This window comes from Elgaria multicarinata, chromosome 6, assembly GCF_023053635.1.
Source record: "Elgaria multicarinata webbii isolate HBS135686 ecotype San Diego chromosome 6, rElgMul1.1.pri, whole genome shotgun sequence".
Taxonomy (NCBI): domain Eukaryota; kingdom Metazoa; phylum Chordata; class Lepidosauria; order Squamata; family Anguidae; genus Elgaria; species Elgaria multicarinata.
In genome coordinates this window covers 92,233,741-92,254,815 of record NC_086176.1, presented here as the reverse complement: position 1 = coordinate 92,254,815, position 21,075 = coordinate 92,233,741, and the positions used below count along the sequence as shown (strand labels likewise).

At 41.0% G+C, this 21,075-nt stretch overlaps 1 protein-coding gene across 1 annotated transcript in view; it reads left to right on the top strand.

The window, feature by feature from the left end:
• The first annotated feature begins 2,718 nt into the window (after positions 1-2,718).
• Positions 2,719-21,075, top strand: part of MAP3K1 (mitogen-activated protein kinase kinase kinase 1) — a 64,563-nt gene continuing 46,206 nt past the window's right edge. The window contains exons 1-2 of the mRNA XM_063128779.1: positions 2,719-3,290; positions 3,951-4,106. Of these exons, the coding sequence (XP_062984849.1) occupies positions 2,719-3,290; positions 3,951-4,106 (728 nt within the window). The remainder of the gene's footprint in view (positions 3,291-3,950; positions 4,107-21,075) is intronic.

Genomic DNA, 21,075 nt, shown 5'->3' with positions numbered 1-21,075 from the left:
AAACGATGGAAAGCAAATGCAATTTTCTCCTGTTTGGGAAAATGTGGGGACAATACTGGCATAGTGGGGAGAGAAATTAATGGGAAATTTTACTTCCATGAACTTCCTTAACAGTGCAATCCTATACATGTCCATTCCGAAGTCCCATTAAGTTCAATGGGGCTGACAGACAGGTACGTGGGTATAGGACTGCAACCTGATCCAAACCCAATTTTGATTGCTTTCCCCCTGCCCCATCAGTTTCCCCCACCCCGAACCAAAATTGATCAGGAGGGGGCACCAGCCCTCTGGAGAGGCTTTTCAGGGAGTACAGTGGGGAGGAGAGGATGTAAAACTTATTTTCCATTAATTCTCTTAAGGTCACAATCCTAGGCATGTTTAAACAGAAAAAAGTCCTACAACTCCCAGCATGCCCCAGCCAGCATTTTTAAAAGATAGAGGGGCAAACATAATTTCATGATAGCAAATGTAACATCTGTCAAATAAAGTAATTTAAACGTGTTTTACATTTTTTTGGACATGGTAGAACATATTTAGTTGAAATATATTTATTTTTGCTGCAGCCCCCAAGTTTATCATAATGTGTAGTTCTTCCTTTATTTTCACCATTTTCCTTTGTCGGCTTCCTGTAAATATCCATATACTCAGCTAAATTCTTATGCTTTCCATTGTGGTACTCCTAGTGCATGAAAGAGAAATGAGTTCAGAGACTTTTCTGTTCACAGAAAAGTCTCTGAAATCAATAATTTTCAAAGGCAGAAAAGGAAAACGTTTTATAAGAGCAAAAATCATATACTTCAATCAAGCTATTTTCCAAGTTGTTTCATATTTGGAGCTATGGTGTAGGATACTCAGTTGAATATAATCCCACAGATTCTATTGCACTTTACTTGATGTTCAATATTACTTTTACTTTAGGAGCTATCCAAAATAAGAAGTCTATGCATTTTAGAAAATTTTGTCTTGATATAATAACTGAGAAGGAACTTGTTGAGGATAGAGACTTATTTTTATTGCTGGATTGACCAAACTACTGACAGTGTTGATCAGGAGAGAAACATTTAGACTTGTTAGATTATACATAAACTATTGTAATGCACAAATTGACTGGAGATGCTGAGGTCCCTTATTTTTCCAAACAGTAAGGCTGAGGACAAATGAAACACACCTCGTCACTGTTCTCTAAGCGGATGGGATGAAAGGGCAGAAGAGACTATCAAATGACATTCCAGAGAAACTAAGAATGGAATTGGCATGCACAACACTCTAATGGTGCATTACATGATTGCTGAGTTGCAATGTCAGGATGCCACACTGCCTATTCATGGGTTTGTGCAGGCCTCGTCAATGACAGTAGCTCAGCAAAGTTCAAGGATGCAAATATAATAATTAAAAGGGGTGTGCATCCTTTGATGTATGAAGATGGCTGAGAAATCACAAAATTGAAATAAATAGACTTTATTTAAAACTGAAGGGTTTTTCATGCTAAAAGAATAACAATGGCTTTAGCATGTTTACTCAGAAATTTACTCAGAACTTGAATTCACTAAGCTTACAGTAAATATAAATGGCATTGCAGCCTTGCAGCACCTATTCAAAAATAATTCAATGGAGCTTACTCCAAGGTAAGTACATATAGGATTGCTGTATTATTAAAACAAAAAGTCATACATGCCTACAATCAAGTTTAGTTTAAAAAAGAAAAAGAACAGAAGATGGAACAGAACAAAATATTTTACAGAATAAAATATCTGTGCAGCAAAACAAAACAACGTAAAGCAAGAGCTGTATTAAAATCCAAATAAATTAAATAGGAAAAACACACAATTAATCTTGCTCAGTCCTTTGATACAAGTTATCACAAGAGTAGCTGTCAGGCTGCAATCCTAAGCATATTTACATATTAAAAAATGAACTCCTTGGGACTTACTTCAAGGTAAATATTCACAGACTTGAGTCCTGAGGATGGTGACAAAATAGACTGTGCACTTCAAACCGCAAGTGGGGCTTTCCATGTTTGATTGCCACAGCCCTGCCAGTACTCTAACGAACGAATAAATAAATAAATAAATAAAAACCTAAGCAGATGTAGAAAAGTAACATATCTGGGAGAAAGGTTCTAGCGCAAGCCTCTCCGTGCCAAGCTAGTTTTCTACTTACAGGGAAGGGGGTTGTTTGTTTTTGTTTCACATGATAAGTGGGGTATTTAAATATTTGATCCCCGCTGAAATGTGTCCCATGCATCCTAGCCCCTCAGGATTCCACTTTGGGGAGATCCAACTTAAAAGAGTCCTTCAAGGCTAACTATGCGCCTGGGATGGGGCTGTGTCCAGCCCACTTCCTCCCAGTGGCTTCGCTTGTGTTTTCTTGGCTTGCGGGGAAAGGGGCGAAGGGGGAGCTGCGAGCGTGCCGCGAGGCAAGTACACCTGGCTGGCCAGAGGAGGCGCTGAGGGAGCCCTGCTCAGCCGCGCGCCTCTTCGCCCCTCAGGTTACCTATCGCCTCCGCCCCTTCCTTCCCTCCTTCCTTCCTTTCTCCCTTCTTCCCTCCCTCCCTCAACCTGGGCCCAGCCCCCCTCACGCTACGCAACCTGCGCAGCCCACGCAGTCTGCGCTCCGGCCGCCGGGGGAATTCTCTCTCTCCCTCTTCCCCCTCACAGAGCCCGGTGCGACTGGCTGACGGAGCGCGAGTGTGCGATGTGATGCGACCCGCCAGAGAAAATGGCGGCGGCAGGAGGACCAGCGGCGGCGGCGGCGAACCGCATCTCCTCCTCGGTGGGATTATCTTCGGCTAACGAAGTCGTCGTCGCCGCCGCCGTCGCCGCCGCCGCCTCAGCTCCCTCCTCGATCTCCTCCGTTTCGGCCGCCCGGAGCCCGAAGTCTGTGAGGAACGGCGGGACCGGGAGCACTGGCGGCGGCGGCGGCGGCAGCGGCGTTGTTGGAGGGCTCCTGACGAGAGACGCGGGCGGCAGAGAGCCGCGCTCGGACTGGAGGCGGAAGCAGCTGCGCAAAGTGCGGAGCGTGGAGCTGGACGGGCTGCCGGAGCCCGCCGAGTGCCCGGAGCTGCCTCTCTGCCTCTCGGGCGCCGCCGCCTCGGCCGCCCAGCCTGCGCTCTCAGCGCCGCGCTCCACCCCCGGCAGCCCCGCGTCCTCCCCCAGCCGGGGCTTCCCTCTCGCCGGCTCCCACGACCCGCCGCTGCCGGACGCCGGGAGCCAGGCTGCGGGAGCTGGCGCCGCCGAGAGGACCGTGGAACTGCCGCCGCCGCCGCCGCCTCCCCATTCAGCCGGGGCAGGGTGAGCCGGACTCTCTCTCTCTCTCTCTCTCTCTCTCTCTTTCCCCCCCCCCCCCCGCTCCTCTTTCTCTGCGCGCGCGTGTGCATGTTCCGTCAGGCGGTGCAGGGTGACACTTGAGAACGGCGCTCTGTCCCGGGCATTGGGTTAGGCCTGTTGGCGAAAGCGGGGTCGTGCGGTTTGGGTCCTGGCGCTTCTCCCTGGGCAGGTAACGGAGGGCTGAGCACCCCTCGGAGGAAGTCTGAGCGGCAAACGTTCCCCATACTTGTGGGGCGAACACGCACTTGTGGGTGTGTTTGCAGATGTCCTGGGAAATTGCAAGGGTTGGCGGCGGCGGCGGCTGCCTTGCGCCTCTCTCTCCTTTCAAGAGAGTTGGCGGACTCGTTTATAATAACATTTTTTGGCACCGCTGAATGAAACTGAGTAGGCGATATTTCCTTTTATACAAAACTCTCTCTCGGGCGCGGGTCAGCGTGCAAGCGCCGATTCCCGAGCTTTGTTTTGGCACCAAACTCCCCTGCACCCTTGCTTCCCCGTCGCTACCTCGTTGCGCTTCTCTCTCTCTCGGGCTCCCCCGCCCCTCTTGATTTTTGCACGAGCGTTGGGAGATTCAGCGTTGCAAGGCGAGGAATGTGTGTGTTTAATGGACGCTCGGCGATGAAGGCTGCTTGATTTTCTGCCCAGCGACTGCAAAGAGGCTTTGAAGTTTGAATTTGTCGTGGTGGTGGAGGAGGAGGAGGACTCAGGGCCGGATGTATCACCATTTAGTTGCAGTGCGGTTAAACCCGCTAATTCTTCAGGCAGTGCTTTTCGCCGTGGGTACGAGGATCCGGATTTTTCCTCGGCTGGGGGTGGGTGGGGATTTCTGAAATACTAGTGGAGGGGGAGGTGTTTATATGTGCAAACAGTATACCTGCTTGGTTAAAATGCACGTGGTTTAGCAATCCACTTGTGCTTTAGATTTTCCTTGAGTTGGTGTTTATGATATTTAAGAGAAACTAGTGTTTCTATTCCCCCCACCTCGTTTCTCGTTCCGCCTCATTGCAGCTCCAAAATGCGGAACTGTTTTCATGTGGGCCACCTGAGAAAGAGATATGCATGTCTATATATAAAATAACAAATTCCGAATATGTAGAAGAGACTGTGGCACGCTTTGCTTAAACTTACTGACATTGCAAAGTTTGCCCAGTTCTTATTCTTGAAACAGGAAACGCAGGTTTCAGCTGCGGATGTTAAAGTATAACAAATTCAACTGTCAGATGGCTGAACTGCTTTGCAGTGTGTGCATGTGAAGCCATTCGAATTTCCTGTTTCCATTTTTAAGCAGCTTTGCTTCTTTGGATGTACACATTTGCTCTCTGTAAGTTTGTGCTATGGGTTGGAGGTGGAGATGTTCATATCAGTGCTCACTGCAGAAGAGATTTATGTGAGAGCTGTAGACTGCAGTGCTCATAATGGAACACTTGCAGCACAATCCTAAACATGTTTCTTTGGAAGCAACGCTCCTTGATCCCAGTAAGACTGACTTTTAGTAAGCATGTTTAGAATTGCAGTGTTGGTGTTAATACCGATACTATTTTTAAAATTACTGTACAGCTAAATATAGCCTTACGCGGCCAATAATTGTTCCCTGTGGGCTTACATGGTGGCCAATGACTGTTCTAGCAGTGCTGCTAACAACTAACCATTGCGATTATAAAATCTCATTACTACAGGCACTAACAGTTTAGTAAACACTATCTCTAAAAACAATACACAGTAATCAACAGTGGCAAAGGTATTCATATTGATTAAGAAGCTTGCTTTAAAGAAAAAGTGCATTCGGGTCTGTGGTCGGTGAAGTGAAATACTTTGATTGTGGAAGTAGGCTAGTTGAGGAGAACTAGTGTTGAAATAGATGAATGAAACATAATTTCTATTATGTCACAGTGCTACAGTGCTGTTGGATATCTTCTCAGTAGACCTTTACTGCAACAGAGGGTTGCAGTAAAGATAATAACATTGACAGAAACATGCAACAGAGGTTTAATAGCATTGACAGAAACATACTTTTCAAATAGAATTCTTATTTCATTGTTGATTGTCAATTCTTGCTGCATCTGGCAATATCACTGAAATATTGACTTACTCATGGGGGATTTTCTAGGGATCCTTTTGTGTCCCTTGTACATAATTTCAGAGATTTGTGAAATTCATCTAAGCTTTGGAGCTCTTGAGGTTGTGTGTGTTAACAGCAATAGAAGAGTTGTAAGAGTATATGTGGTGATTTTTCACAGATTGATAGTTTGTTGTATAGCAAATGTTGCAAAAAACCAGTAATATCAAATGTCAGATGCATTATTCTACTTCAACAGTGCAGAGGAATCAGCACTGATAACTGGGTTATAGCATGCTTAACCCTATTTCCAAGTCTAGAAAGTTGTGTTGAGCTGTAACTGGGTTTTTTTTAAGATTGAGCTAAATGTTATGATGATAATATTATTGTTAATGTATATTGATTTTGTGATCAGTCAAAGCCATCCTTCGTTTGAGTGGGCTGATAAAATATGAAATTAACTGCTGATGTAATCTGAGTTTTTAAACATTGAAGAAATCAAGTAGCTCAAATGTGTTGTCTCTGCAAATACAGTAGTACAAGTTTGCTTTACTTTGCCCACAAGAGAGAGTACGAGTGAAATAAGAGTCTATCACAAAAGGTGCAATGTAGTACTAAGATTGATTCTTCTCAGCCAGTTTTCTTGAAATAACCAGATATATATCTGCTTTAAATTCATATTTCACATCTGTGTTATGATTTCCCCCACAGGGACTGACTAAAATACTGTACATCTGAGCACAACAGGAATGTGAATACTGTAGGACAGTTATGTCCCTTCAACATTAGGTGCCCTAATGTTACCATAAAATATAATTTGAATTGGAAAATGAATTTTGTAGGTTCTGTGGAACAATAACACAAAGCTTTTCCAACATATTGCCATAGCTTAATACACACATGCTACAGATTAATATTTCCTAGTAGATAGTGCATTTATAAGGAAAATACTAGCCTTATAGTTGTATGTGATTCAGTGTGATTTGAAAGTTCGAATCCTGGTTCACATCACATTAAAGAATGGAGGGCAGGGGGAGAAAGCTTTCTGTTACTGAATTCTGAGATTTAGGCTGCAGTTGTGTGCACATTTATGTGGGCGTAAACCTCATTGAACTTGGTCAGGTTTACTTTTCACTAGATATGCATAGGATTGTAGTGTTCTGAATTACTGATAAAAAGGCTATATTCTGTTGAACTATCTACAGTCATGGTTTTTATATCTGCCTGTAAGCTTATGCATGTATCCTTGGCAATATTGTAATAGCTTGTACATGGTTAGATAGTAATTGTTGATAATAGTTCACTTACCAAGGCTTCTTAATTTTCCTCTCCATTACTGTATTTACATATGTGTTAGGGCAGTGAGAATAGAAGTTGCACCAGAACAATAATTTACCAAATATATAGCCAAATAACCTATGTTATCAAACTTGAGCAGTGAAATTACGCTGTGTATATGCAGATTATATTTGGTATAAAAACAATTATCAACAGGTAACAGAAATTCATTCCAATATAGTTGCTTGTCACTTATAGCTATGTATGTCATGGTTCAAGCATTTCAAAGTCAGACCTAATAAAACTAGATGAATCATATGACATAAGGTGAAGACAGACATAATACAAACATGTTAGTTTACATTCTTAAAACTAAATTCTGATTATCAAATGCATTGGGCTCATTCACATGTAACGCCAGGCTAGTGTTTGGTGTTATGTGCAAAACCCCTGTGCTTGAGTATTCATTCCTCATTTGCACCTTTTCATTCATGTGCTCCATTCTAATGTTACTTCCACTTTCACAGGACTATACTTCACTGAACCTCAAACTGATTTAAGGGGTTCCCAAACAGGATCAAACTATGGTTTGCAATCCTGGTTTGGAGGGTTATGCTAGCCATTGTTTGCTGACTTGGATGTAATCACTATTTGGTTTCCCTGAAAACAGAAGCAACTTACTATAGCAAAGAAAGGGAATGGGGAGCACATGATCATAGGGCTCATTCATGTAATGCTAAAACATGATGGCCCTGTTCAGAAGACATCTTAAATCACTGTGGTTAAAGTTTTAACCACTGTGGTTTAAGGTGTCTTCTGAAAAGGACCGATGTGAAATGACCCATTGAATGTGAGTCTACTTTTCCAGGTTTGTGAGAGAATTGGAGAGATGACTTTTGATAAGCTTTATAAAAGGCACAACATCTTGTGTTGTATTATTGTGAGCTTTGTACTGGACAAGTCATTAGAGGCACAGAGATTCAGGAAATGACATCCTGTATTGCACCTGGATCATCCCATGAGACCATATGGAAGGTCTTATTCTATTTTATGCCTTCAAACTACCTGGGCTCTGCCATTTTCTGGTTCTTAAATTAGGGATATCATACCTCTACCAATCAAACATTATGGACATTTAATTTTTGTCTCATGTGGAAAGACTATTTTGCCCAGTAACTACCATCTCTAGTTTCCGGAAAGTTCTGGACACTTCTTACAGCCGGATCTTCTACATGTTTAGTTGAAAGTGTGACCCACTTTTTTCAGTGGAGCTTACTTCTAGATAAATGTGCATAAGACATTTCAAGCTTTCAAGTAGATTACCTTAATGTCCTGATATTTGTACCGATAGAATGAACAGAAATCTGTCTTGAAGCAGATATAATTTGACACTGCAAAAGGATTTAGAGTGCATGACCAAAGATTTTGGATTTTGCTTTATGTTGTACAATCTATTTAGTTACAAACCAATATGTTATATTTGTTATAACAGCCAGTTAATATTAAGTTTGTCAGGAATGGTTAGTGGTAGAACTGATGATTTGTATGCAGAGGGTCCTAGGTTCAGTCCCTGTCATCTCCAATTAAAAAGGATCTGGTAGTAGGTGATGTGAATGCCCTGTCTTTGAGACCCTGAAAAGCCACTATCAGTCAGAGTAGACCATATTGGATTAGATAAATCGTCTTACCTGGTGTAAGATAGCTTCCTGTATTCTAGGAAATATATGAATTTCAAAATGGGAAATCTGATCTTAAACCAATGAGTTTAACTTTTTTTCTTTGTGATCATTCCAGTGATAGAATCATAGACTTAGAAGAGGCCTTGAAAGCCATCTAGTCCAACCCCTTGCTCAATACTGGAAATTCAATGCTAGAGCATCCCAAAGAGATGGCTGTTTAGCTCTGTTTGAAGACCTCCAGAGATGGAGAGTTGATTCCTACCATTAAGAAGTTTTGCCTGATGTTGAATCTAAATTTATCCTGGTTGTGCTTTTTATATTGTATTTTGTATTTGTGTTTTTAACTTGTTGGTTGTTTTATGATGGTTTTAATTTTTGTGAACCGCCCAGAGAGCTTCGGCTATTGGGCGGTATAAAAATGTAATAAATAAAATAAAATAAATAAAATAAATCTACCCTCCTGTAACATTACCCCATATGTGATAGACCTTCAGGTAGTTGAAAAGTATCATCAACTTCCCCTCAGTCTTCTCCAGGTTGAACATACCCTGTTTCTTCAACATTTCTTCATAGGACTTGTTTTCTATACTCCTGACCAGCTTTGTTGTCCTCCTCTGAACCCATTCCAATTCTTCTATACACTCAAAGTGTAGTACTTGGAACTGGACACAGTACTTGAGATAGTTAGTCTAATGCAGAATAAAATTGAACTATTACTTCTCAAAACCTGGGAATTAATGCAGCCTCAAATCATATTAACATTACACTGCTGAGTCGTATTCAGCTTTGATGAATAACAAACCTGAAATCATTTTCACATGTATTGTTGCCTAGCCAGTATCCTCATCCTATAACTGTACATTTGATCCCCACCTCCAAATACAGAACTTTGCATTATCTTTATGGAATTGCATTTTCTTAGTTTCGGCCCATTTTCTGTTCTGCCAAGGTCTTCTTTAATTTTATTCCTGTCCTCTGGTGGGTATGTTAGACTGCATTTAACCTGTTTGCTAATTGACATACCTTGGGATTTTGTCAATTACTCTGCTGAAATCAAGATAAATTATGTCTACAGCATTCCCACAGTCCACTAAGCTTGTGACCCATTAAAAAAACCAGATACAGTTATAGTCTGGAAGGATTTATTCTTGACAAATCCTTGCTGGCTTCTATTAATCTCACTGCATTGTATTAAGATGTTTACTAATTGACTTCTTTTATAACCTGCTCTAGTATCTTCCCTGGTTTTCAAATTGGACTGACTAGTCTACAATTTTCCAGATCCTCCTCTTTCCTCTTTTAGAAGATTGGGACAATATTTGTCTGTTTCATGTCTCCAGTGCTGTGGCATCTCACCTGCTTTCTAGGAGTTCTCAAATGTGAGAGTACAGTGGTTTATATTGCTTTGATTCAAAGCAATTCCCCCTGTGGGGAGCCTGGCTTTGTCCAGGCTTCACAGCTGAAATGACAGATGTGCATACCAGTGCATTAAACACTGTCTTCGCTATTGGTTTTGCCCCTCCTACATGCCTCAGGCTTTTAAAAATCATGGGCTTGTCTGCCTTAAACAACAAAAACAAAAGCAACACTTTAAGTGCTGCATGTACATTCTTGCATATCCATTTATTACTTTAAAAAGGAAACATGAAAATGCAAAACTATTGAGGGAGAAGCGAGGGACTTCTATGTGATACCATGGTGGGGGTGGGGGTGGCAGCCAGTTAGCACTGTATACAACCAGTTTTTGCTACAAACTTGCATGGTGCGTTTTTGTATTTCTTCTAGCTCTTGACCCTGAAAAGAAAGATATGTTTGGATTGAACACAGTGAAGATTCAAGTCCATTGCTCAAAAAATTATGTGTGCCTTCTTTCATATAAATGATTATTCTTGACTGGTTCACATGGAGATTTGGAGACTCTTTTTCCCCTCTGCACACACTCCCCCCAGTTAAACAATTAGGGTGTGTGTGTCCTGTACTTATAATCATGCTGCATCTTTCTTTTTGTATCTGGTGGCCGCCAATAGCAAGCATATATTCCTGTGGTAAGACTGGTTTTCTCCCTCACACTGAAGGAAACTTCAAGGAGTGCTTTTTAAAGATTTCCATGATAGTAGGGGGACACAGATCCACATAGTACTTACACATGCAATTGTGGGTATATGCATATCTGAGTGTGATTGTTTGGAGAAAGTTCTGTCACATAAATGACCATGCAAACATGCCTTTGACACAGTGCCTTGCATGGCTTTTTCAGGAAAACCTTCCTGGCAGGTATGAATTTGTAAGTCTATATTTTCAGTTCAGATTTGCAGCCAGTTGGTGTGATTCAGGCCACAGCTAGACCTAAGGTTTATCCGGGGATCATCCAGGGTTCGCCCCTGCCTGAGCTCTGGATCCCCTGTGTGTCACCTAGATGAACAGGTTCAACCCCTGGACGATCCAGGGATAAACCTTAGGTCTAGCTATGGCCCAAGTTGTGCTTTTGTTTATTCCAAATGTTGAAAAGTGAGTCTTTCAAGATACACTTAAAGGCAAACATGAGGTCATATTACATGCCTTGTGAATTTAACCCTGAGAAAACAGTGCCAACCTGGTTGGGTTTAGACGTTTATGAGTTCTTCCAACAGTGACAGGCTTCTCCAAGATAATTTCATCAGAGGGATGGGGAACCAGTTCAGTTGGTTTGCCCTCAGATTCTCATGGGGGTAGTTCTCCATTGATACCAGATGCATAATATTAATCACCTGTGAATACTTGTTTTAGGGAGAAACAATAGGAGAACGCTGTTGCTTTTATGCCTTGTTTTTGGGATTCCTGGAAACATTTGGCTGGTTACTGTTGGAAACAGGATGTTAGACAAAATGGACTCCTAGTCAGATACAACAGGACTGCTCTTATGTTTTATTTGAGTTGAACATGTGCCCATCTTGGGTTGATGAAAGCCATCCTTCCTTCTGAGTTATGCCTAGCAACTGTCATTTGTTGCTGTATAGCAGGATGGGGAACTTGTGGCCCTCCAGATGTTGCTCAACTGCAACTCCTATTATCCCAGTGGCTATTCTGGCTAGGCTGATGGGAGTTGCAATCCAACATCTGGAGGGCCACATCTTACCTCTGTTATATAGCTTTAAAGCAAGATTTCTGTAATTTTCTGTGTTTGGGCTACCCTTTATATAGAAGCTCTAGCTCAGTCTTGGAAATAAGATGTTGGGCAGGTGGTGATATCCACCCCTTGCTTTGCTGATCAGTCTACTTCCACTCCTGCTCCTATGGGGACTATCTTAGGCCTAGTACTGTTACTGAAGATAGAGCACATATGAAGCAACTCCCATAGTACCATCTTTTTTTACCACAATAGAAAAATTATAGAAAGTATGTATCATACTTTCATTGTCTCTAGCCTAAAAGCCAGTTATTCTTACAGCTATAGGTGGAACTGTACATTAAGGAAAACATGGAAATAGAGCCTAATGCAGGAGTGGGGGGGTTAACACTTCCCAGCCTGCTGATTTTAGCCTGCAAAAGCCACACAGATTTTAACCTGTCTTTTGCCTTTGAGCTGGCTTAGTGACTAGAAATAAGTCTGATAGGGTGGGAGGGGGAATTGGCAAGCAGAGTAACAAGGATAAGCATACATTTTCTTATCTTCTGTAACTTGCTGATTCTCGGTTGCAAATTTCCCCTCCCCAACACTCTTTGTATTACCTTGGCAAACGTGAGTTTGAGAACATGCATTTGCTTTTCGCTGGAGTTTGTGCTTGCACGTCTCTTCCCCCATCTCACTTCTAGTGCTATAGAGGCTTTGCATGTAGCTCTTTATGTCTTTTTTTAATCCATAAAGAGCCAGTAGCTCTTTAAAGATAGAAGGATGACTGCCACATGCAGTTGTCATAGTGCAGTGGTGACTTTGCACGTGGTCTTAAATCTCTGGCTGCAGGAACCTGTCTTCTCAAGGCAGTTGTTCCTTGCTATAGGTCAAGTGTGGCTAACCTGCAGGATCTATTTTATTAAAACCCTGAGATATCAACCAGAGCCAAAAGACACTTAGGCCTTAGCTAGACCTACCTGAAAGTCCGGGGGAGAGGAGGGGAAACCTCGCGTTGCGATTAACGCAAAATCTCGCCCCCGTTTACACGTAAGATGCAACGACCTTAGGAAGAGAGGCGTCGAGCCTGCCATTTTTTTGTTTTCTTAAATGGTTGTGCGCAAAGGTAAGTGGTTTTTTAAAATTTCATTTCATTTCCCCGCTCTCCCCCAACCCCAATGGGCGCAGCACTTGGCTCCGCGTGAGTAAACCCGCAGAAATGGGCCACACACTCCGCAGTCTCGAGACTGCGGAAAAAGCGGGCCCAAAGGGGAGGGCTGTATCCCAGGGCAAGGGAGGGATGATCCCTGCCTGATCCCAGAATCCCCTGTGCGTCATGTGGACGCACAGGGACGATCCTGGGGTTCGCCCCAGGATATAGCCTGGTCTAAATTGAACTAAATTGAAATCTCAGTCCTCCTACACAAAAATCCACTGCTGGTCGTCTCTCAGTTTTTTCATTTCAACATTCTAGTTTTGGAGAAGCGGGGTGCCATTTTGTTGTTACTTCAAATTGGAATTCAGGAATCCTTATTGATCTTCTGAAAATCACCCAAAGAGCTACCAGTAGATTCTTATCTACCTTCTGTGCCCACCCCATCATAGGCCATTAGATAACTCTTATATTTCATAGATTTTTAGGCTGGTGAATAGTGGGAGTCGGTCACATAAATTTCTTGCTGCCACTGGTGTAAGGAGCGCTTGTAGGTAGAGGGTATGTTTGGCGATTGTGCAGGAAGAAAAATGCATGGTGGCTTCTCCCCACATGTCTACCATTTGCATAACCCCATGGGTTGGCTTGTCATCTGAACCTGCTGCATCAAGTTGCATTGCATTGCTGGATATATGGAAATAGCGACCACTGGGGCAGGGAAGAAACCACAATGGCTTTCCCCCCTGTGTAATTGTCTGAACTCAGTTAGGCCTTAGCTAGATCTAAGGTTTATCCTGGGATCATCCCGGGGTCGTCCCTGCCTGCTCACGGGATCCCCTATGTGACTCATGTGTACAGGTATGATCCCGGGATAAACCTTAGGTCTAGCTAAGGCCTCAAACTCTCACTGCATCTCCTTGTGTGTCTTATGAGCACAGGTAGCAAGGATATGTGCTTGTGGCAAGACTGCCTTCCTTTGGAATCATCCCCCCACTATGTATTGCTTTAGAGGATATCACACTAAGGAGACTTTAAGGAGTGTCTTCCAAAGACTAAAATGCAGCTGGGAGACACTTCTATCATGAGGGAATGTCTTTATGCTATTTCTTCTAACTTCTAGATTGGATCAAGGGTGCTTCCAGACAGAGGGCTTCTAATGCTACTAATCAAAAGGCATTATCCACCTATTCCGTCTTTTGCTCTTTAACTGGTTTTTTTTTTCTGGTATGAAAAAAAGATGGAATAAGTGGTGGAAAAACATGGGATCGATAAAAATGGAAGAGGAATGAGGTAGGGCAGTTGCAAGATAAAAGGCACATCAGGAAGCACCCCAGATTAGTATCTCAGTTAGAAGAATGGCTGAGGACCACCATAGCCTGGGGGGAAATTGTGCTGGAAGCTCACAGGTTAGTTAAACCAGTGGGTGTTTTATTAGACAGAAACAACTGGTATGAAGCAAATGGGCCCAATACTGACTCATGGAAAAGGAAGGTGAAGCCACAGGGAAATCAGGGAAATATTTTTAGTTATTGGGTAAGGAACATCTCTCTGGGTGAAAAGATGGGTAACATACTCTCACACAGTATGATACCTTTATCCTGCAACACCAAGAAAACGAGTTATAAAAAACATTGATTTAAGCTCAGTCAGAACAGTGAACATTGATAAGAATAATATAGAATTATCTACATGGATGTGTGTGTGTTCAGCTTGTGGTTTGAATGATGGAACAAAATATGTGGCTTTCTAATTATTTGAGTTAGTATGTAGTAGAAAAACATTCCAGATATGATTAAATGAGCATATACTAAGGAAATTAGTAGTATTTCCCGCTCCCCCAAGGATCCATCTTTAAATTTGTTCAGACATCCTTCTGCTATGTTTACTGACTAATGTGTTTTAATACAGATGTAGAAACCCACGAACAAGCTATGAAACAACCCAAAATTCAACATAAGTTAGTATTATGTGTGAATCAGGACACTGAATCAGATCATTAGGCAATCTAGGTTGCCAGTGTCTCATGCAAGACTCATTCCTATCTCCATCTGGAATCAAACCTGGGACCTTCTTCATGCAAAATATTTACAATATTTCTGTACTGCTCAATATCTAAAAAAGATTCCAAAATGGTGAACATAGGTATAAACAGTAAAAAAAAAAGGGGGGGTTTAAAAAGAAAATTAAAACTGTTCAGTTTAAAATAAAGGACCAGAAAAAAGAAGTAGCTAGTCAGTTGAGGAAGGCTTCTCAAAATAGAGTTGTTTTCAGGAGGTGCCAGAAGCAGCCTAGTGTTGGCTCCTGCCTGACCTCCAGGGGCAGAGAGTTCCATAGCGAAGGGTCTCCTAAAGGCTCTTCTCCTGGAGGATTCCAGTCGGGCCATAGGTCCATGTGAAAGCACCAGGAGCAAGCCCTCCAATGACCTCAGTGATCAGGTGGGTAAGGGAGAAGGTGCTCTCTCAGGTATCCTGGTCCAAAGTCGTTTAGGGCTTTGTACACTAGTACCAAAATCTTAAACCTGGCCTGGTAGCCAATAGGCAGCCAGTGTAATTCCCTCATCAATGGAGTTATATGCTGAAAGGGGGCAGCTCCTGACGACCGCTGAACTGTTGCATTCTGCATTAGCTCCAGCTTCTGGAGCAGCCTTAAGAGCAGCCCCACATAGAGCACATTGCAGTAATCCAGTCCTGAGTTTACCAATGCCTGTACCACTGTGACCAAGCTATACCTGTCCAGAAGAGGCTATAGCTGGCGTGCCAGCCGAAGCTGGTAAAAAGCACTCCGAACTGCTGTGGCCACTTGGGCCTCCAGCAGCAATAATGGATCTAGGAGTACCCCCAAACTCCAAACCTGATCTTTCAGAGGGAGTGCAACCCCATCCAGAGCAGGCAATGAGCCTATTTCATGGACTTGGGAACCATTCACCCACAGGGCTTTAGTCTTGCCAGGATTCAGCTTCAGTTTATTGGCCCTCATCCAGCCCATTACTGAGTTTAGGCACTGATCTAGGACTTGCACAGCTTCTTCTGATTCAGATGTTACAGGGAGATAGAGCTGTGTGTCATCAGCATACTCTGTGCTCTGCCTCTGAGCTACAGCCCGTCCTTGTAAGCTATCACCTTGTAAGTTATACATGTTGGAGCATATGCTTATTTTTGAAATAGATTTATTCTGTTTTGAATGACCAAAAATCATTTGGGAGATTAATCATTGTTTTGGAAAAAGGGATGTGTGGTGTTACCCCACTGTACAAGCATTTGTAGAAATGGCTAAGTTTCTTAGAAATACACTGTTCTTGTTGTAACAACTGTCACTCTTAGAAAAGCATAAAGCTGCATTGTACAGTGTTGAGTTTTACTACCTTGTATAAAGGGGTTTATATATATATAAAGGGGTTTAATCTGCTTTTATGAACTGCTTAGGATATCTGAACAAATTCTTATGATTTGCAAAAGCTCATAAATTCTAATATCCAGTAACCTGGATCCAAAGAACCACACAAGTGGTTGTGTACACTTTTGTTTCTCAAATAGCAACCCTTCATGGCAATTTTCTTTTGTAACTGAGGGGAGTTTCAGATTTGCTTTGTAAAATGGCATTTAAGGATGAGGTTGTCTGGTATACAAATGAAATGACATTTAAGGATGAGGTTGTCTGATATACAGTAACTACTGCTCCAGAATCTGTTTAGATATGGAGTAGTATATAGCTGTTGTAAATAATAAAAATAAATGTCCTCTTTGGGCATGTTCCTGCCTCCACCTACTTGTGTGAGGAGGAGAGTGGGGAAGATCAGGGATTTAAATTACCCAAGAGCATAAATGAGTAGAGAAGGCTCTTCACTGCAAGCAATTTATTGATCCAGTCAACAGACCTTAGATGTTTGCTTCACCAACATGTGGAGATGCTGCTCTCCGCCCTCACAATCTATGGGGGAGAGAATGGCTGAATATGGCTATTGATATTTAATATGTAATACAACTTTGCATTCCCTTAGCTTTGGAATCTTTTATAACAGGCACTTTCGTAATCTTGCAGTTTATCAATAATGAGATCCTGGTTGTAAGCCATATGACCATTTGAGATAATAAACTGAAGGCGCCATTAGGGAAGTGAGGCTCCTAGTCTTGGCCAAGGGCCCCCTTTTTCTAATGATATACCTTCAGCTTATTATAGGTGTAGCTTCTGTCCTAAAGGGTAATCATTGGTATTTTTATTCCTTCTGCTCTTCATTTGGAAATATTATTATAGATGTATTATATTGTAATAATGCACTGGCTATCACCTCTACTTTTTATTCTGAACATGCTTAATAATAAAGATGTCATGAACTGAAACTGCATAATATTGTTTTTTTGCCTTTTGGCCTTGTTTTTCCTCAAAGTTACTAAAAATGCTAGTAGAAGGGTAGTGCTTAAAGTAGCATTGAACTTACATGAAGCGCAAACTTTTAAAATTTTGTTGTTTATAAACATTAGCAGAGTTCAGTGTTGCTGATGACCTTTATAGCCCTAAATGACTTCAGTCCAGGATATGTCCAAAGTATGGTGGAAGCATGGTCGATGGTGACAAGAGGAAGGGCCTTCTCTGTGGCCACAGTTAAATTGTGAAATGTTCTGCCCCAGGAGACTAGGGCTTAGTCTACACCAAGCAGGATATAGCACTACGAGAGCTGTATGAAAGTGGTATATAAAAGGCAGGAGCCACACCAAGCAAGATATAGCACTATGAAAGCGGTATATGGTATGTTGTCACTGCATTTCAATGCTGCTATAAAGCAGTAGTGTGGCTCCTACCTCTTACATATTGCTTTCATACCACTTTCATAGTGCAATATCCTGCTTGGTGTAGATTAGGCCTATGTCTTTAACAGCATTTTTGCCACGTGGCCAAGACCTTCAGTTTTAGGCATGCATTTGTTTTATTAGATAAGTTTTATCCAATGTTTTTGTATTATCTGCTTGTTTTTATAATGTCATTGTAGTAGTAATTTTATTGTATTTTATTATTGCTGTAATTGATATAAATCAAATAGAGGTGTATTGTGTGATATGTATTTTTTTTTAACCAATAAAGCATTCAGGCCAATATGAGTCCTAATATTGGGTGTGTTTTATTTTTTCATTGTGCAAACTGAGTTGGAGGCTAAACTGTGCATCTTTGGTTATTACAGTCCAGACATTCTTTCACTAATCAAAGTATATTTGCTTATATAATAGGCGAAACTGTCTTGTATTCTGATTCTGTCTTTTCATTTTCTGTGGCCTTGATATTCTGTAAAAGGTTTATGGCACTTGTTCAAAGAGGTGATTATAATTTTAAAAATCTTAAAGTAAGGGATAGATCTCTCTTGGCTGGCTGTGCTGTTAATTTCCTGTAGCAAGTGGATTTGATTGTGTTTCAACATAGGTTAATTGTCAGGATGGTGTCTTGCTCTATACAGAGTATGTTGACTTGTATTCTTAATCAAGAGTCTTCTGTAGGTTTCTGCCTCTGCTACTAGAGGTAGTATCAGGACTAGTAGTCATTGATTGTCTTCTATCGGAATTTATCTACCACCCAATTTGGTGGCCTACATTTTGTGGTAGCGAATTCAATAGTTTAACAATGCGCTGTGTGAAGAAGTACTTCCTTTTATCTGTCCTGAATCTCCCACCAATCAGCTTCATGGGATGATCCCAGTTTCTAGTATTTTGAGAGAGGGAGGAAAAATGTCTCCCTATCTACATTCTCCACACCATGCATGATTGGAGCCCACTCACATGATAAGATAACCCACTGGGATGTGGTGTTTGAACCCTAAAACAACAAGGGAACTTTAGAATATTTGGAAACACCCTTTTCTATAATAGTGAAGCAAAGCAGGTGTGGAGCTGACCAGTGCCCGTCTGGGAAACCACTCTGAGCTTTCTTTTTTAAAAAGTGGGAGAAAGAAAGAGGTAATGGAGAATGGTAAAAAGAAGAGAAGAGGAAGCAGGTGGGTAGCAACCATCTGAGTAGTTATTTTTTGTGTCTTATTTAATGGCTGCACTGGGTTATTCTCCTCTGAAGTAAAGGATATTAAGTTTAGTCAGACTTTTGGTTGAAAATATGAGAGAACCTGAGTCCTGGAGTACAGGAGTCAGTTATACCAGAAATAACTTATTTGGTGAAGTAATGAAACTAGTATACTACTAAGTGTAAGTAAGTAAGTTAGTAGTAAGAAATAATAACCAGTTGAACAGACAATTCTCCTATTCAGTATTGAATAGCCCTGAAGGTGATTTGACAGCTCATCTTCTTAATATATGCCCATGCACAAACAGCAGTTTTCAATTAATGGAACATTGCACCATAGTGATGGTGGTGTGATGATTAATAACTGTTCCGGGGAAAATATAAGGTGCTGGCTATAATGATTGAATAGGTTAGGCAACATATTTTAGAGACTGCCTTCTCCTGAATATGCTTAACTATTGTCGTCTCTATTGCTACCTAACTGCAAGTTATGCTCGGAGATCCATGATCGATGTCTGGGGAGGGTTGAGGTTGCATTTCTGCTATTTTGATCAGGAAAGCAGTATTGGATGCTTAGCCCTCCTCCCCACTTTCCCAATTATGCCATCCAAACTTTATTTGCTCCTGCATCATGCCTTTAATAAAGGATGTGAAGAAAAAATGTGATTATAGATAATGGGTGTTTGTATTTAGAGTGTTGAATAAAGTTAGCAAATGAAAATTTTCTTTATCCTTATTCATATGAACTTCTTATTTAAGCTGATCCTTATTCATGGGAATATAATCCTTTAGGAAAGCTCATGTTTACAAAATTTGCTTTAGATTGACAAAAAAATTACTGAAGGATAGATTTTGGAGAATTAGCAATATTAATTGATGAAATTTGAAATTGTTCAGACTAGAGAATATTTGATAAGTGGCTATATATTCATCTCAGCTCTTCCCCCCCCCCCCTTCTCCCTCATTTTTTCAAACTTTTTTCTGCCACTTGTGCAGTGGCATGTCAAATAGATTTAAGAGGTATTATTCTCTCTGAATATAAAAAGAACTATAGACCAGTAATTTCAGAAAATAGGAGTGCTTTTATTGTGATGTTAGTACACAATTACGAAGAATTATTAAATTACCTTCCTGGTGAATGCCAAGGTTATGCCTTGATTTTAACTTGTGCTGGCAGCTCTTTGATGTGTTATATAGGTTGCATGCTATGTTTGCATTTTAGTTGCTTTTAAATCTGTTCAAAGTTTGCATTCAAGAACACTTTAGTTGTTGGATTATTAAATCTGTTTGTCCTGTAGCAGGACTTGTGTTGCTTCATATGCAAGTAGCAGCTATAAATATACATAGTATATTCAAGATTGTGACATTTCCTAGTGAAGATGATGCACTGAAATATGATGCAAACCACTGACAATTAGTTGCTTGTTTTATTAATTGTATTGTTTTCTTAATTGTATCATATGGTTGCTGTGGTGTGTTTTATTGTTTTAATGAAGTTTTATTTATGATTGTAAACTGTCTTCAGTGCTATCTATTCTTAGTAGAAAGACAGGGTACATATCAAATGAATAACTAAGTAAATAAATACTTTTCATTCTAGTTGTATAATCATAGCTGATAGGCTTCAATAGCTGGAGCTGCTGCCTGTGATACTGAGCTTTTGAATTTTCTCCTTTGGAAAAGCCTCTCCAGAAAGTTAGGGCATCCTCAGGGGAGCCTTCTGCAGCAGTTGCAGTAAGAATGGGAAATATGGCAAGAGGAACCTGGGTACGTGGAGAAGTGCATGGATACACATACATACACGTATGTGTGTGTTTGGATCCTATCCCTAATTTTAATGTATACTTTACTTTTTGATGCAGAATTTGAGTTTTCTTGTTGCAGAACTTTTCTGCCTCAATTCAAAAGGTTCTTACAATGTTCATGTTACTATTTATACCCATTTATAGTCTTCTATGTTACTAACAATAAATTAAGACTGACAGTTTGGCTATTCAAAATGTGAGCAATTGGGATGAGTGGAAGTAAACATCTTGCTGCTTTCAGATTTAATTTATGTAATGCAACATTTCTGGGGTGAAGAATGTGAGAAGGATGGTGATGAATTTTTCTAGCAATGTGTATAATTAACCTATGTTGGCACTCTAGTCTGTGTAAGTTGCAATAGGATTGTTAGACTGAATATTTTGCATCATTCAGAAATAGGAAAATGAAATGTGTATCTCAACTCAAATATATGCCAAATCTAAAATCTTTCTCCTTGTACATTGAAATAAGTTTTACACAGAAGGTTGGCATATTCATTAGATATCTTTAGATAATTCCTTGGACAAGGTAGAACTTGGTGCAGTGGGTTGTCCATAACTTATCAGTTCATAGGGTATATGTAGAAGATGCAGTTTTGGTCTGGTTGGTAGTATATTTGTGCTGCAAATAATTATGTTTTGAGTATGAGAAAATTTCAATATTTAAGCACATAGAAATGCTGCATGAATTTT